The following is a 17,633-nucleotide window of genomic DNA, read 5'->3' on the forward strand; positions in this document are numbered from 1 at the left end:
TTTTATAAATTTTTAAAGTATTAAATGCCTAATTTCTAATTTTTTTTTTTTTTTTTTTATAACAGGCAAAATAGATTACTTGAGTAGTTGTAAACTTATAACCAAAAAAGAGTAAATAATTTTTCTAAAATTAGTAAATAATATTTTTTCTCTATAATATGGTTAGAAATTTAGATGTCATTCTACTTTTCCACTAGAAATATTTTGTTTTTTGAATGGTCTTCACAAGTTGAAATCACTTAACGATTCTACTACCAAGAAACCCAACCGTTGTAAATGGATTATTTTTCGTTTTCTGTGCAAATTATGACATTATGCATGATACGAAGAATTGAGTATACCGAGAAGTCACTAAATTAATTTCACTTTATGGAATGAATCAAGATACCGTAAAGCTTTAATACTCCAAATGCATAAAATCTAACCAAACTGAAAAATTCAAGAATATCTCTGAATTTTGATTTATTCTCTAAAACAGTTTTCAACCACTTGATAAAAATGGCAAAAAAATACACAGGTCCTGCAATTGGAATTGACCTTGGAACAACCTATTCATGTGTAGCAGTTTGGCAGAGCCAAAACAACCGTGCAGAGATTATTCACAATGAACAAGGAAACAGAATTACTCCTTCTTTTGTTGCTTTCACTGATGATCAGAGGTTGATTGGTGATGCTGCTAAGAATCAGGCTGCTTCTAACCCAGCTAACACTATCTTTGGTGATTTTTCTTTTTATCTTCTTGCATGATTTATTTATTTTTAGTAATTTATAGTTATTAATATTATTATAGTATTTTCTATGCTAAAATGAGATCAAAAAAATTTATATATCAGATACACTTATATTGTTGCAGATGCAAAGAGGTTGATTGGAAGAAAATATAGTGATTCTGTTATTCAGAATGATATCAAGTTGTGGCCATTTAAGGTTGTTGCTGGTACTGATGACAAACCGCAGATCCTTGTTAATTATAAGGGTGAGGAAAAGCGATTTTGTGCTGAGGAAATCTCATCTATGGTCCTTACAAAGATGCGTGAGATTGCAGAGAAATATTTGGCGTCACCTGTGAAGAATGCGGTTGTTACTGTGCCTGCTTATTTCAATGATTCTCAACGAAAAGCCACCAAAGATGCTGGTCTCATTGCTGGTCTCGATGTAATGCGGATAATTAATGAACCTACTGCTGCTGCTCTTGCTTATGGCCTTCAAAAGAGAGCTGATTGTGTTGATGAGAGAAATATTTTTATATTTGATCTTGGTGGTGGAACTTTTGATGTTTCTCTTCTTACAATTAAGAATAATGTGTTTGATGTCAAGGCCACTGCCGGAGACACTCACCTCCAGGTGAGGATTTTGATAATAGAATGGTGAACCACTTTGTTATGGAGTTCAAGACGAAGCATCAAAAGGACATGAGTAGGAACTCGAGGGCTCTGAGAAGGTTAAGAACTGCATGTGAGAGGGCAAAACGGACATTGTCATTTGATACTGAAGCCACAATCGAGGTAGATGCAATTTATGAGGGTATTGATTTCCATTCATCAATCACTAGGGCCAAATTTGAGCAACTCAATGTGGACCTCTTTAAAAAGTGTTTGGAGACTGTTGAAAGTTGTCTCAGTGATGCTAAGATTGACAAGAGTAGTGTCGATGATGTTGTCCTTGTTGGTGGCTCTTCTAGGATTCCAAAAGTGCAACAGCTATTGCAAGATTTTTTCAAGTCGAAGGACCTTTTTGCCAGCATCAATCCCGATGAGGCTGTTGCTTATGGTGCAGCCGTTCAAGCAGCTTTGCTTTCTGAAGGCATTGGGAAGTCACCAAGCTTGGTTTTGCGAGATGTTACCCCATTGTCTCTAGGTATACTAATAAAAGGAGATGTTATGGATGCGGTGATTCCTAGAAATACTTCCATTCCTGTCAAGAATACAAATGATTATTTTACAGTTGAAGATGACCAATCCACTATCGCGTTTAAGGTATACGAGGGTGAGAGATTGAAAGCTACTGAGAACAATTTGTTGGGTATGTTTAAGTTCGCAGTTCCTCCTGCTCCTCGAGGCCATATTCCTGTCAAAGTAACTTTTTCTATTGATCTTGATGGCATTTTAAACGTCTCCGCGAAGGAAGATACTGGTGGGAATAAGCAAGAAATTACAATAAAAAATGAAGAGGGAAGGCTGTCAACCGATGATGTTCAGAGAATGATAAAAGAAGCTGAGTTCTTTATGGCTGAAGACATTAAGCATATGAATAAGGTTAAAGCAATGAATGCTTTGGATGATTATCTTTATAATATGAGGAAAGTCATGAAGGATGACAGTGTTACTTCCATGCTTACCCCAATAGACAAAATGAAGATCAATTCTGCCATGATAAAGGGAAAGAGTTTGATTGAAGGAAAACAGAATCAAGATGCATTTGTATTTGAGGACTTTTTGAAAGAGCTTGAGAGCACATTTGAATCTACTTTGAAGAAGATTAACAAAAGCTACTCTGACGAGGATAGCGATTCTGATTAATCAGTTTTTAGTTATATCATTTCTGTTTATGAATTTCAGCTTATTCATGTATGATGTTGGAACTGTTTGTTTTGTTTTGTATTAAGTATTTTGATTAAAGTTGAACTTTCTGGCTTGTTTCTTTTAATCATATTAGTTCCTGAGTGTTGCAGATTTGAAACTGAGACTGAAATACACTAAATGGTACTACTATTTTATAAATTTTACATAATATAATTTTTATTCCTGAAGATCATAATATAATTTTTATTAATGATTAACATTTCAAAATTGAATATTATATGTGCATGACTTTTAGTTACTAGAATATGCTTGTGAATTTTATCTTTTGACATTAAGTTTAAATGATAATAATCCTAATTAATAGTTTTTTTTTTACTATATCCTAATTAATAGATAAATTTTGTTTAACTAAATATTCTCCCAACAATGCTAAAATTCAAATATTCTATTATGCTAACTTATTAAAAATAAATAAAATAATAGTAAATCCTAATCAACCTAAGTAATTAATCCTAATAAGCAGAACCTTTTCCCACAATTGTATCCATATCAGTTGCTCTCACTAACAAGTTACCTCTCACAATTCATACAGATCAAAGGTACATATTCTTTATCTAGCTTAATATGTAAATAAATATACATGCTATAATAGGTACTCTATCTAATACTTGATCTTTAATAAAACAAGATTCATATGTTATTCAATGAATTTGAAAAGTGCAATAATTATAAGTACTGAACCCCGAAACAAGAAGTATTATTTGTTAAACGATACTTTCAACACCAAAATAAAGAATTTAGAATGCTAATTTATGGTAGTCTCTGAGGATTTGTTTTGAACTATTCTTCACAACAGGAATTCACTTAATTCTGCTGTCAAAAGAAACCAAGCAATCACTTGAAAGAGAATGGCCGAGAAATTCAAAGGTCCAGCAATTGGAATTGACCTTGGAACAACCTATTCATGTGTAGCAGTTTGGCAGAGCCAAAACAATCGCGCAGAGATTATCCACAATGAACAAGGGAACAGAACCACTCCTTCTTTTGTTGCTTTTACAGATGATCACAAGTTGATTGGTGATGCTGCCAATATTCAAGCTGCCTCTAATCCAATCAACACTGTCTTTGGTAATTTATCTTTTTCTCTTCTGCATGCTTTCACAGATTATGTTTTTAGTGATTACTATTTTTTTTGCTCAGCTTTCAAGAGAATAAAATAAACTGTTATTGCTGCAGATGCAAAGAGGTTGATTGGAAGGAAATATAGTGATTCTGTTATTCAGAATGACATACTGTTGTGTGGCTGTTTAAGGTTGTTTCTGGTACTGATGACAAACCCGAGATCATTGTCAAGTATAAGGGTGGTGAAAAGCGCTTTTGTTCCGAGGAAATCTCATCTATGGTACTGACAAAGATGCGCGAGATTGCAGTGAAATTTTTGGAGTTACCTGTCAAGAATGCAGTTGTTGTTGAATATGTAAATTGATTTTGGGTTTGTTAGTTTTGGGCCTTGGGAGTTTTAAGCCCAAATTTGTAATGTAGTAAGTCCAATTTCTAGAAGCTTATTCTAGAGAAATCCATGGAGCTCTCTAGAAAATAAGGATAAGTTAAGATTTATGTAGAATAGTAGGGAAAATTCTAGAGAGTAGTTTATAGCCATTAGATCAACTTTGTGGTGGCAAAATCCTAGTCATTGATTTAGGGATGCCACTAGTATAAATAGAGGTGATGAACTTGAGTTTGTATCAAGCAAAAAAATTACAAACACTCAATAATATAAGTAGCATTCCCCTCCAACAAGTTTCATATCCTCTCTCAAATACTTAAACACTTTCTCCACCTATTAAAGCTTCCTTCCAACAAAGTGGTATCAAGAGCTTGAAGGTCCTCCTAAAGATGGCGAATAATGGTGTTCCTCTCCAAGTCCCGATGCTCACAAAGAGCAACTACGACAATTGGAGTCTGAGAATGGTGGCTCTCCTTGGCGCACACGACGTGTGGGAGATAGTCGAGAAAGGCCTTGTAATCCCGGAGAATGAAGGTACTTTATCTCAAACTCAAAAGGATAGTTTGAGAGACTCAAGGAAGAGAGACAAGAAGGCTCTCTGTCTAATCTATCAAGGATTAGATGAAGACACGTTCGAGAAGGTCTCGGGAGCAACGACGGCTAAAGAAGCATGGGAGAAACTTCGAACTTCTTACAAGGGAGCCGATCAAGTAAAGAAGGTACGTCTTCAAACACTAAGAGGAGAGTTTGAAGCTTTGCATATGAAAGAAGGTGAACTTATCTCTGATTACTTCTCAAGAGTTTTGACGGTTACTAATAATCTAAAAAGAAACGGAGAGAAGTATGATGATGTAAGAATTATGGAGAAAGTTCTTAGATCGGTAGATCCAAAGTTTGAGCATATTGTCACCGTCATCGAAGAGACAAAAGATTTAGAGGACATGACAATGGAGCAGCTTCTTGGGTCGTTGCAAGCTTATGAGGAAAAGAAGAAGAAGAAGGAAGATATCGAGGAGCAAGTACTCAAGACACGAGTCGATTCACCTAGAGAAGAGCATGGTCGAAGCAACCAAAGACGAGGTGGCACTCGAGAACGTGGTCGTGGTCGTGGATATGGAGGCGGACGAGGTTGGAGACCTAATGATGACAACAACCAAAGAGGAGAAATCTCATCAAGAGGTCGTGGGAGAGGATCTCCAAAACCAAGGTACGATAAGTCACAGGTTAAATGCTATAATTGTGAGAAGTTTGGGCATTATGCTTTCGAATGTAGAGCTCCTGGAAATCATAGAGTTGAAGAGAAGGCCAATTATGTTGAAGAAATAAACCAAGAAGATGGAACATTATTGTTGGCACACAAAGATAATGAAAGAGGTGGAGATAATCAATGGTACCTTGATAGCGGTGCAAGCAACCATATGTGTGGGCGAAAAAGCATGTTCGTAGAGTTAGACGAATCAGTGAACGGGAACGTGGCTTTCGGAGATGAATCAAAAGTGGCAGTGAAAGGTAAAGGAAACGTTCTCATCCGTTTGAAAAATGGGGATCATCAATTTATTTCCAATGTTTACTATGTGCCAAACATGAAGAGCAACATCTTGAGTCTAGGACAACTCTTAGAGAAAGGTTATGACATTCAATTGAAGAATAATAATCTTTCTATAAGAGATCATTCAAACAAGTTCATTGCTAAGGTGCCAATGTCGAGAAATAGAATGTTCGTGCTCAACATACAAAATGATGTTGCGCAATGTCTCAAAATGTGCTACAAAGAAGAGTCATGGCTTTGGCATCTTAGATTTGGGCATCTTAATTTCGGAGGATTAGAGTTGCTCTCTAAGAAGGAAATGGTCAGAGGGTTGCCTTACATCAACCACCCCAATCAAGTATGTGAAGGATGTTTACTTGGAAAGCAGTTCAAAATGAGCTTCCCTAAGGAGTCGAGCTCAAGAGCGCAAAAGCCGTTGGAGCTCATACATACAGATGTGTGCGGTCCGATCAAGCCAAGATCACTCGGTAAGAGTAACTACTTCCTTCTCTTTATTGATGATTTTTCAAGAAAAACATGGGTATACTTTTTGAAGGAGAAATCAGAAGTGTTTGAAAACTTCAAAAAGTTTAAAGCCTTGGTTGAGAAGGAAAGTGGCCTCGTGATTAAAGCCATAAGATCCGACCGAGGAGGAGAGTTCACTTCAAACGAATTCCTTAAGTATTGTGAAGACAATGGCATTCGACGACAATTGACGGTACCAAGATCCCCTCAACAAAATGCAGTGGTAGAGAGAAAGAACAGGACAATCCTTGAGATGGCGAGGAGCATGCTAAAGAGCAAGAGACTACCAAAGGAACTATGGGCAGAAGCTGTTGCGTGCGCTGTTTATCTATCAAACCGTTCTCCAACAAGAAGCGTGTTGGGAAAAACACCACAAGAAGCATGGAGTGGAAGAAAGCCTGGAATTTCCCATCTAAGAGTCTTTGGAAGCATAGCTCACGCTCATATACCGGACGAGAAAAGAAGCAAACTGGATGACAAAAGTGAAAAGTACATCTTCATTGGTTACGATGCCAACTCCAAAGGCTATAAGCTCTATAATCCTGATACGGGGAAGACTATCATTAGTCGAAATGTCATTTTCGATGAAGAAGGAGAGTGGGATTGGAAAACGAGTAATAAGGACTACAACTTCTTTCCACAATTTGAAGAAGATGATGTGGAACCAGAGGAATCAAGAGAAGATCTTGCTACTCCGCCGGCTTCACCAACCCCGAGTTCTGAAGAAGGAGAAAGCTCTAGTGAAAAGACTCCTCACTTTAGAAGTTTGCAAGAGATTTACGAGGTAACCGAAAATCAAGACAATCTTACTCTTTTTTGTCTATTTGCGGATTGCGAGCCCATGAATTTCCAAGAAGCATTTGAGAAGAAGACTTGGAGAACTGCCATGGACGAAGAGATCAAAGCGATAAAGAAGAATGAAACATGGGAGTTGGTCTCACTTCCAAAAGGGCACAAGACGATCGGTGTAAAGTGGGTGTATAAAGCAAAGAAGAACTCCAAAGGAGAAGTTGAAAGATACAAGGCAAGATTGGTGGCAAAAGGATACAGTCAAAGAGCCGGCATCGACTATGACGAGGTATTCGCTCCAGTTGCTCGATTAGAAACTGTTAGACTAATCATTTCATTGGCAGCTCAAAACAAGTGGAAGATACATCAAATGGATGTCAAGTCAGCCTTCTTAAATGGGGTCCTTGACGAAGAAGTCTACATTGAGCAACCACAAGGCTACGAAGTCAAGGGAGAAGAAGAAAAGGTCTTGAAGCTAAAGAAGGCACTCTACGGGTTGAAACAAGCCCCAAGAGCTTGGAATGCTCGAATTGACAAGTATTTCCAAGATAAGAACTTCATCAAATGCCCATATGAGCATGCACTCTATATCAAAGCGCAAGACGAAGATATTTTGATTGTGTGCTTATATGTAGATGACTTGATCTTCACGGGGAACAATCCAACCATGTTTGAAGAGTTCAAGAAAGAGATGACGAAGGAGTTCGAGATGACCGACATTGGATTAATGTCTTACTATCTCGACATTGAAGTGAAACAAGAGGATCATGGAATCCTAATCACTCAGGAAGGTTATGCTAAGGAGGTACTCAAGAAGTTCAAGATGGATGATGCAAACCCAGTTAGCACGCCAATAGAATGTGGAATCAAGCTATCAAAGCACGAGGAAGGAGAAATAGTGGATCCATCACTCTTTAAGAGCTTGGTTGGAAGCTTACGATATTTAACATGTACGAGGCCTGACATCTTGTATGCAGTCGGAGTTGTAAGTCGATACATGGAGCATCCAACAACAACTCATCTGAAGGCAGCAAAGAGGATTCTTCGCTACATCAAAGGTACAACAAACTTAGGCTTGTACTACTCTGGTTCTGATGATTATAAGCTCGTTGGATATAGCGATAGTGATTGGGGAGGAGACGTGGATGATCGAAGTAAGCACATTGACACACGCTACCACTATATTAGAGAGTGTGTTTCTAACAATGATGTGAAGTTGGAGTACGTGAAGACAGATGACCAAGTAGCTGATATCTTCACCAAACCTCTCAAGCGTGAACACTTTGTCAAATTAAGATATTTACTTGGAGTAGCAAAATCAAGTTTAAGGGGGGGTGTTGAATATGTAAATTGATTTTGGGTTTGTTAGTTTTGGGCCTTGGGAGTTTTAAGCCCAAATTTGTAATGTAGTAAGTCCAATTTCTAGAAGCTTATTCTAGAGAAATCCATGGAGCTCTCTAGAAAATAAGGATAAGTTAAGATTTATGTAGAATAGTAGGGAAAATTCTAGAGAGTAGTTTATAGCCATTAGATCAACTTTGTGGTGGCAAAATCCTAGTCATTGATTTAGGGATGCCACTAGTATAAATAGAGGTGATGAACTTGAGTTTGTATCAAGCAAAAAAATTACAAACACTCAATAATATAAGTAGCATTCCCCTCCAACAAGTTTCATATCCTCTCTCAAATACTTAAACACTTTCTCCACCTATTAAAGCTTCCTTCCAACAGTTGTTACCGTGCCTGCTTATTTCAATGAATCTCAGAGAAAAGCCACCAAAGATGCTGGTCTTATTGCTGGCCTCAATGTAATGCGGATAATCAATGAACCAACTGCAGCTGTCCTTGCATACGGCCTTCAGAAAAGAGCAGATCATGTTGGAAAAAGAAATGTGTTCATATTTGATCTTGGAGGTGGAATTTCGATGTGTCTCTTCTCACACTTATAAATGATAACTTTAATGTAAAAGCCACAGCCGGAGATACTCACCTTGTAAGAGAGGACTTTGATAACAGAATGGTGAATCATTTAGTGAAGGAGTTTAAGAAAAAAATATAAAGTAGATATTAGTGGGAACTCAAGGGCACTAAGGAGGTTGAGAACTGCTTGCGAGAGGGCTAAAAGGACACTTTCATTTGACACTGAGGCAATAATTGACATAGATGCTCTATACGAGGGAATTGACTTCCATTTGTTGTTCACTCGGGCCAAATTTGAGCAACTGAACATGGATCTCTTTGAAAAATGTTTGGAGACCGTTAAGAATTGTTTTAGTCATGCTAAGATGAACAAAAGTCATATAGATGATGTTGTACTTGTTGGTGGATCTTCTAGGATTCCCAAAGTGCAGCAGCTATTGCAGGAATTTTTTGAAGAGAAGGATCTGTACAGTAGCATAAATCCGGATGAGGCTGTTGCTTATGGAGCCGCTGTTCAGGCTGCTTTGCTCAGTGAAGACGTTAATTATAAGAATGTTCCAAACTTGGTGCTGCAAGATGTTACCCCTTTGTCACTTGGTATCTCAAGGCATGGCGATATTATGAGTGTGGTGATTCCTAGAACACCTCCATTCCTAATAAGAAGACACAAACGTATACTACAGTTAAAGATAACCAATCTTCTGTCCCAATCAAGGTTTATGAGGGTGAGAGAATGATTGCGAGTGAGAACAACCTGCTTGGTTTGTTTGATCTTCCTGTTCGTTGTGCACCTCGTGGACTTCCCTTGCAGGTATGCTTTACTATAGATGCTGATGGTATATTATATGTCTCTGCTGAGGAAGAAAGCAGCGGTAACAAGAAAGATATTACAATAACGAACGAAAAGGGGAGACTGTCACGGGAAGAAATTGAGAGAATGATAAAAGAAGCTGAACACTTCAAGTCTGAAGACATGAAGCATGTAAAGAAGGTTAGAGCCGTGAATGCTTTGGATGATTATCTTTATGATATGAAGAAAGTTATGAAAGATAAAAGTGTAGCTTCCAAGCTCACTCTTGTAGACATAGTGATGATCAGTTCTGCAATGATAAAGGGTAAGAATTGATTGATGGAAATGAGAAAAATGACACATTTGTGTTTGTGGACTGTTTGAGGGAGATTAAGCGCACATTTGAATCTGCTTTGAACAAATTCAAGATTGGTTACTCTGGTGAATAAAGTGATTCTGATCCTTATTCATCAATATTTAGTTATTTCATTTCGGTTTATGAATTTCAGCTTCCTCATGTATGTAATGTTGGAGCTGTTTGTTTTGTTTCTTGGATTATGCATTTTGATAAATTGTGAAATTTCGGTTTTAGTTCTTTTAATCTTATTTGTTCCTGAATGTTAGCAGATTTGAGCTTAAGTGTGAAATACACCGAAATCTTTATGAAATAGTACAATATTAATGATATCAGATACAAAATAAGTATAATTTTAATCGCATAGTGCGAGACTGGCGAATGAGGTGTAATTTTAATCATAGAAATTTGATAGGCTCAAGTTTACTGTATAGGAGTATAATTATTTAGATCGAATTCCTGAAATTACTATGTTAGATCTCATGTCCTTGCAGGTGTAATAAACGTTAATTTCATGCAATTACTTAGTAATTATTTTTGTTTGCACAATTCCATGTATAGGTTGTTTATCTTGATTGGAATATCTGCTAAACCAAATTGATTAATCTGAGAGTAAGTATAGCCTTTCACGGTGATTCCAACCAGAAATGTTATTAGAACTACTTATGTAGACAACTGTATTTCACTATTACAGAATACTTCACTATTTATTTATTTATATGATATTTCGGCTTTGGTTCTTCTGATCTTATTTGTTCCCGAATGTTAGCAGATTTGAGCTCAAGTTTAGTATATACATTACTAGTAATTATTTCAATCCAATTCCTGCAATTACTATATTAGATCTCATGTCCTTGCAGGTATAATAAACGTTTCCTGCGATTACTTAGTAATTATTTTTGTCTGCATCGATTCCATGTATAGGTAGTTTATCTGCTAAACCATATTGATTAGTCTGAGAGTAAGAGTATAGGCTTTCCCGGTGATTTCAACTAACGAACGTTAGATGATACCAAATGTCAACATATCCAAAAATAAAAATTTCATCTTGCAGACCAAGAACACTGCTGTCAAAATACCCTTAAAGATTCAATGCTCCTTCAACATGTCCACAAACACGTATGTTTCTTCCTGCTTCTCACCATTAAGCAATATTCACATTTTTTAACTAAGCAAACATTCACTGATTGATTGATAGATTAAGTATATATGTTGAACAAACATTTGAAGTTTTTAACTTTTGAAGACTTTTGTTTGAGGACAAACAAAGTTTTAAGTTGAACATTAGCAACATTCTAGGCCCAACATTCTAAGTTGAACATGAGCAACATTTTCCATTGGTAAACTTATGGAAGGGTGTTAAAGTGAAAAATAAAGAAAATTTGAAGTAACTTGCAGAAGAAGTAACTAGCCATGTAGTTGTAACTGTCTTTCAATTTATTGTAACTATAACTACTTTTCCCGCGCTTTACTTTTTGGATTTGATCACTATATATAGCTCTGTGTTACAGATTGGTCAAAGTAATAATAATTCTTTTATCTTTCACAATGCAATTTCACTTTCTTAACAATTATTACAAGACGAAACACGCAAAGGCATATTTGGAGACCCATTGTAGCACATACAAAATACATGGACTGTTATTACTAATAAACATATATAGCATAATTTCCACACAAGTTACAGAAGGGAAATAGTTAATGCAAACATAAAGGCGCCGCATACATCCAAAAGAAAATCCAACAATTAAACTTACAGTTTCTACAGTACACTCAAAACATATTTTTTTTTTATTCTATTTGCATTATAAATATATCACATAATGTTTTAACTATTTGACAAACTCACCAACTATAGAAGAAGTTATTCCGGTGATGTCACCTGTTGCAGCTGTATACACTATCTGCAAAGTATATTTTGCTAATAATAAGAACCAACGGCGCTTCTTTTTATTTTTAACAACAGTACCTTGCTGCACACTACTCCCCACGTCATCTTTTATCATCTTCATAATAATTGGATCAAACACACTTGAAAGAAGTCTTCGAAATTTCTCAAAATCGTGTTGTTCTGCAACCACATTGACATCAAGCCACATTAAAACCAAATCAATTTTTTCATCTATCTCTTTCTTTTCATTTGATGAAAGCTTCAAACTAATCTCCTTATCATTTATGGCATTACGCATGTTGTATGCATACTTCTGCAGTGCATTTCTTGCTTCTACCTTCTTCTTATACCTTTGGTCCTCTTCCCTGTACTCCTCAGCTTCTTTGATCATTCTCTCAATGTCCTCCTTTGATAGTCTTTCCTTGTCACTTATTATTTTAACCTTCTTATTAACTCCAAGAATTTCTTCCGTGGTAGAGACGTGTAAGATGCCATCATCATTAATTTGAAAGTTGATCTTGATTTGAGGAACACCTGCCGGAACTGGAGGAATTTTGAACGTAAATGTTCCAAGCAAGTTGTTGTCCCTGATCATTTGCCTCTCACCCTCATAAACATTAATACCAATATTGATTTGGTTGTGGAAATGTGTGGTGAATACTTCTTCCATGTTTATAGGAAATATGGTATTCCTAGGAATCATTATTTTCATGATTCCTCCAATTACTTCCAATCCAAGGGACAAAGGAATGACCTCCCTCAATTTCAAATCTTGAACCTTTTCGCTAATTTCCCCACTCAACATAGAAGCATGGACAGCGGCACCATATGCAACCACCTCATCGACATTGATGCTATTGCATAATTCCTTCCCTTCAAAGAAATCACTCAGTAGTTGTTGCACTTTTACGATCCTTGTAGATCCACCAACAAGGACAACATCATGAATTCTGCTCTTGTCCATCTTGCTATCTATTAGACACTTTTCTACAATCTCCATGCACTTGTTGAAGTGATTCTTGTTGAGTTCCTCAAACCTTGCACGACTAATTGGTAAGCATAGATCTATACAATCTTTTAAACAATCTATCTCAATGGTGGTCTCAGTATTGGAAGAAAGTAATCTCTTTGCTTTTTCACAAGCAGATTTCAACCTCCTAAGGGCTCTTGGGTCTCCACTAATATCAATCTTATGCTTCCTCAGGAACTCCTTCATGAAATAGGTCACCATTGTATAATCAAAGTCTTGTCCCCCGAGGTGGGTGTCTCCGCCAATGGCCTTAATATGGATATTTTCTTTCTCAAATGTGAGAACAGATACATCCAATGTACCACCGCCTAAATCAAAAATGAAGACATGTCTAGGTCCAGAATGAAATGGTTTCTTGCCAAGGCCATATGCAATTGCTGCTGCAGTAGGCTCATTGAGTATTCGCATAACGTTAAGGCCTGCAATAACACCTGCATCTCTAGTAGCTTGTCTTTGTGAGTTATTGAAGTAAGCAGGCACAGTTATAACAACATCATTCACTGTTGATCTAAGGTAAGATTCAGCAATCTCACGCATTTTTGTCAATACCATGGATGAAATTTCCTCAGCAGAAAAATGCTTTTCCTCGTCATTGTAATTGACGACAATCATGGGTTTGTCATCGAGGCCACTATTTACTTTGAATGGCCATAACTTCATATCACTCTGAACTATGGGGTCGCTAAACTTCCTACCAATTAGCCTCTTTGCATCTACAAATCAAACATGAAACAAAATGTTAAATCATTTGATGATTTCTTTGTATACGAATAATTAAAAATATAAAAATGATAATACCAATATATATATATATATATATATATATATATATATATATATATATATATATATATATATATATAGGGGTTTTCTAACTTAGACCCTAGTTAGGTCTAAGTTAGCAAGGTGCACCTTTTGAGTTGGACAAAAATACCTTTTTTTTTTTTTTTTGAAACAATAGAGCAACTGGGGCATGTATGTAATTTGCATCATAAAAATACCTTTTTTTTTTTTTTTGAAACAATAGAACAACTATTACATTTTTTAAATTTCTTCCAAATTTCGACCTCATTTTACGTGCGAATCGAACGCCGATTTCAAAAACTAATACCGGAAACCTTTGTAAAATTGAAAAACGATCAAAATCCATATAAGGAACGTCGAGTTTCGTTGAGTATTGAGGGAGATCGAACCGGGTCAAAAACCGGGTCGCACGACCCGTTTCTGCCTAAAACGGGTGGGAGGGACGATGACAGTGCGCGTCGCCCACGCCCACTCTCACCGGCGGCGCGTGGTGGCGCGTGCGGCCTCAGGGAGGCTCTATTTTTTTTTTATTTTTTCATAATAAAATAGTAGATAATATTCTGGAAATTTTGGTATATTGTATGAAATTTTTGGAGACCCGAAACTATTTTTAGTTAATTAAATGAGTAAAAAGGTAATTAAAAATATTAAAATTCCATAAAAAATTTCCAAAATTTTATGTAAAGTACTATGAATTATTTAGAACCCTCTTGTGTACCTCACTCTCCCTAGTTCAAGTCATGAAATTATTTTCACAAATTCCGCTGATTATTTAAAACCATTTAACAAATAATAATAATAATTTCATAGATTTGTACTCTGAAACCAATTGTTTTTTTATTTGTTTCTAATAAAATATTAGATAATATTCTGGAACTTTTGGTATATTTTATGAAATTTTTTGAGACCTGAAACTATTTTTCGTTAATTAAATGAGATAAAACGGTAATTAAAAACTATTGTTTGCTTCTGAAACCATTTAGCTGGAAGAATGGTTTCAGAGAGTTATACTGTGAAACCATTCTAGCAGTAAAATGGTTTCAGAAGCAAACAATTAAAAATCAACTCCCCTGAAACCATTCTATTAGTGAAATGGTTTCAAAGTACAACGCTCTGAAACCATTGTACCAGCTAAATGGTTTCAGAAGCAAACAATTAAGAAATTACTCACTGAAACCATTCTACCAGTAAAATGGTTTCAGAGAGTTATATACTGTGAAACCATTCTACCAGCTAAATGGTTTCACAGTATTATATAAAGATAATTAAATGTAGTGAAAAATTGAGTTTTTTTTTTTGTGTCCAAATCAAACGAACCAAGTCTCTATTTGTAGACAAAAAAAAATTATGAATTTTGGTATAAAAATAAAAAAATAAAAAATTAATTTACAACGAAATAATTGAGTTTAAAGTATTAAATGAAAAAAAAAACACGCCAACCACCCAGCAGTTGACACGTGTCCTGCTTTTTTAAAATGAAATTTTCTCTCTCCAGGCGCAGATCTAGTGTGGTGCACGCGCTGGCTTATCATGGAGATGGATGATCTGGACTGTCTGATTGATCCGACAGCCATGATGAGATCATCTTTTGGCCGTTTGATGGAAATCAACGGTCTGTAACGGTGGTCCTGCGGTAGGCGCGCGACACTGGATCAGCGCCAATATATTTTTTTTTTTTTTTAAAAAAAAGAAAGCGTATTTTTGTCCAACTCAAAAGGTGCACCTTGCTAATTTAGACCCAACTGGGTCTAAATTAGCAGCCCCCATATATATATATATATATATATATATATATATATATATATATATATATATATATATAGATCAAATTATACCGATGTAATATTTAAATAATGTTACTCTATATATGGGTTAGGATCAAATGACACCAAATGTTACACTTCTCAATAACGTTTTAATCGATATAAATTTTATAAAATCCACTGTTGGATTGAAAGTTTATATCATATAGATCATTTGTGTAAAATTTCAGACAAATACAAAATCATTTGATATGCTATTGCGACACATAAAAACTAACGGCATATAAAAAAAATACTCAAACCGTTAATTTTGATATATCTCAATAAAAATTCACTCACCCAGCGAACAAGGGCAACAAAAACGCAAGAGTATTTTAAAAAAGGAAATGCTTGATATCGCGAACATTTGCATAACGAATAGAGTCATAATTTCAACACGAAATAATTTCTGAAAAATAAACTATAAGCTCACAATAAAATAACAGTTAGCAAATATGTCTTTATTTAACAAACGAGCTTAAGAAAGCATGATCTTAATTAGTTACATATATGGAAGGGTCTGGAATCAAATCTAGACATCCTATTTATTTATTTTAAGGATGAAACTTTTAACTACTTGATAAAAATCTTAGAAACTTTTACCGAATACAGTGTTGGTTGGGTTGGAAGCAGCCACGTTGAAAGCAGAATCACCAATCATCCTTTGAGAGTCCTTGAATGCAACATAAGAAGGTGTTATTCTGCTCCCTTGATCGTTCACTATGATCTCTATATTATCATTCTTCCACACAGCAACACAAGAATAGGTTGTTCCTAGGTCTATTCCTATTGCCACTTTCTTTCCTTCTCCTGCCATTTTTCTTTTTTACAGTCACTCACGTCAAATTGTTTTCTAATTGTTTTGATATAATGTGATTTTTTGAAAGAGCACAGTAACCCATATTAATATAAAAAGGTCCCCAAGTACGTCTTTGGCTGCTTGACATTTAGTTTGACTGAGTACGTTTTTGGCTGCTTGACATTTGGGTCTACTTCAAGGACAGTTTTTTTTTATAATGGCAATTATAATTATACTCTCTTTTGATCACTATTATTATAAAAGTAAATTTGAAATTGTTGCGTATCATCACCCTAAAATTGTATACACATGTATCTAATAATGTGTTGACACATCATTATGAATGTGACATGTCTTGTAACACTTTGATCCTTATCTTATTTATTTATAAAAAATAAAGGACTAAAGTGTTAAAAATAAAAAGATAAAAGATCAAAGAGTTACAAAAAAAAAAAAATCTGCGGTGTAATTTTGTCAAAAATAAATCAATTTTCAATGTATTTAAAATGTCAATTTGATATAATAGTGACCGAAGAGAAGAGTTTAAAGACTACGCACCGTTAGTATAAATTAATTTCAAGAATTGATTATGCTATATTGGTTTCACGTGACCTATCCTTTTTTTTTAAAAAATAATAATAAATTTTGGTTGGCCAATACAATTAAGACACGTGTAAAAAATATTCCATGTCATCAATTTTTTGGTCAAAATAGTCAACGGCGACCAAGAAATGCAAAAGGGGGCAAACGTGGGGGACCAAAATCGCACATTTGAAACATGGGGGGCCAAAATCACACAATTATGAAATGTGGGGGGCCAAAATCGCACATTTGAAACGTGGGGGGCCAAAATCACACAATTATGAAACGTGGGGGGCCAAAACTGCAATTTAGCCTATATCATTTATATTAAACATTCATTACTACTTGTACTCCTACTTGTTCTCACATTGAGAATTTTTTTTATTTTTTTTTCTTTTAATATACTTTTGCAGTTCAAAAAAAAAAAAAAACTTGTGAAGTTTTCATCCTCGTGGTGGTCTCATAGTATAACTTAATTAGTTGGTAGAATGCCACATTATTAGGGGGACTTTTGAGCCCACATTCACTATTTCTCTACATCTACAAGTGTGTGAGTCTAGCCACTTATATAATCTAAAGAACTTTTAACTCTAATCTCGTGTATAAAAATTCGGATGTTTCGCCCATCATAATTTTATTAATAAGCAATGTTAATCTTCTACCAATGAATATGTTCATTCAGGATCATAATTTATTTGTTTTATTTTCCAAGTATTGTATTTAAGATATTTTTGGTAATAACACGATGAAGTTTGAAATAATTTGTATCCTATATATTTTTATAATGTA

The 17,633-nt window shown here is 35.4% G+C and overlaps 1 protein-coding gene and 2 pseudogenes across 1 annotated transcript; 2 read left to right on the plus strand and 1 right to left on the minus strand.

Annotated features, from left to right (window-relative positions):
• The first annotated feature begins 498 nt into the window (after nucleotides 1–498).
• Nucleotides 499–2,519, plus strand: LOC123891462 (annotated as a pseudogene).
• A 911-nt stretch (nucleotides 2,520–3,430) lies between these two features.
• On the plus strand, nucleotides 3,431–9,917 carry LOC123892092 (annotated as a pseudogene).
• Nucleotides 9,918–11,552: 1,635 nt separating this feature from the next.
• LOC123891460 (heat shock 70 kDa protein 18-like) lies at nucleotides 11,553–16,395 on the minus strand. The gene is made up of 2 exons (XM_045941333.1): nucleotides 16,067–16,395; nucleotides 11,553–13,570 (listed from the first exon to the last, which is right to left on the minus strand). Exons 1-2 carry the CDS (start codon nucleotides 16,278–16,280, stop codon nucleotides 11,769–11,771), a joined length of 2,016 nt encoding a protein of 671 aa, XP_045797289.1. The 5' UTR covers nucleotides 16,281–16,395; the 3' UTR covers nucleotides 11,553–11,768.
• Nucleotides 16,396–17,633: the final 1,238 nt, after the last annotated feature.

Source organism: Trifolium pratense, linkage group LG6 (genome assembly GCF_020283565.1).
Source record: "Trifolium pratense cultivar HEN17-A07 linkage group LG6, ARS_RC_1.1, whole genome shotgun sequence".
NCBI lineage: Eukaryota > Viridiplantae > Streptophyta > Magnoliopsida > Fabales > Fabaceae > Trifolium > Trifolium pratense.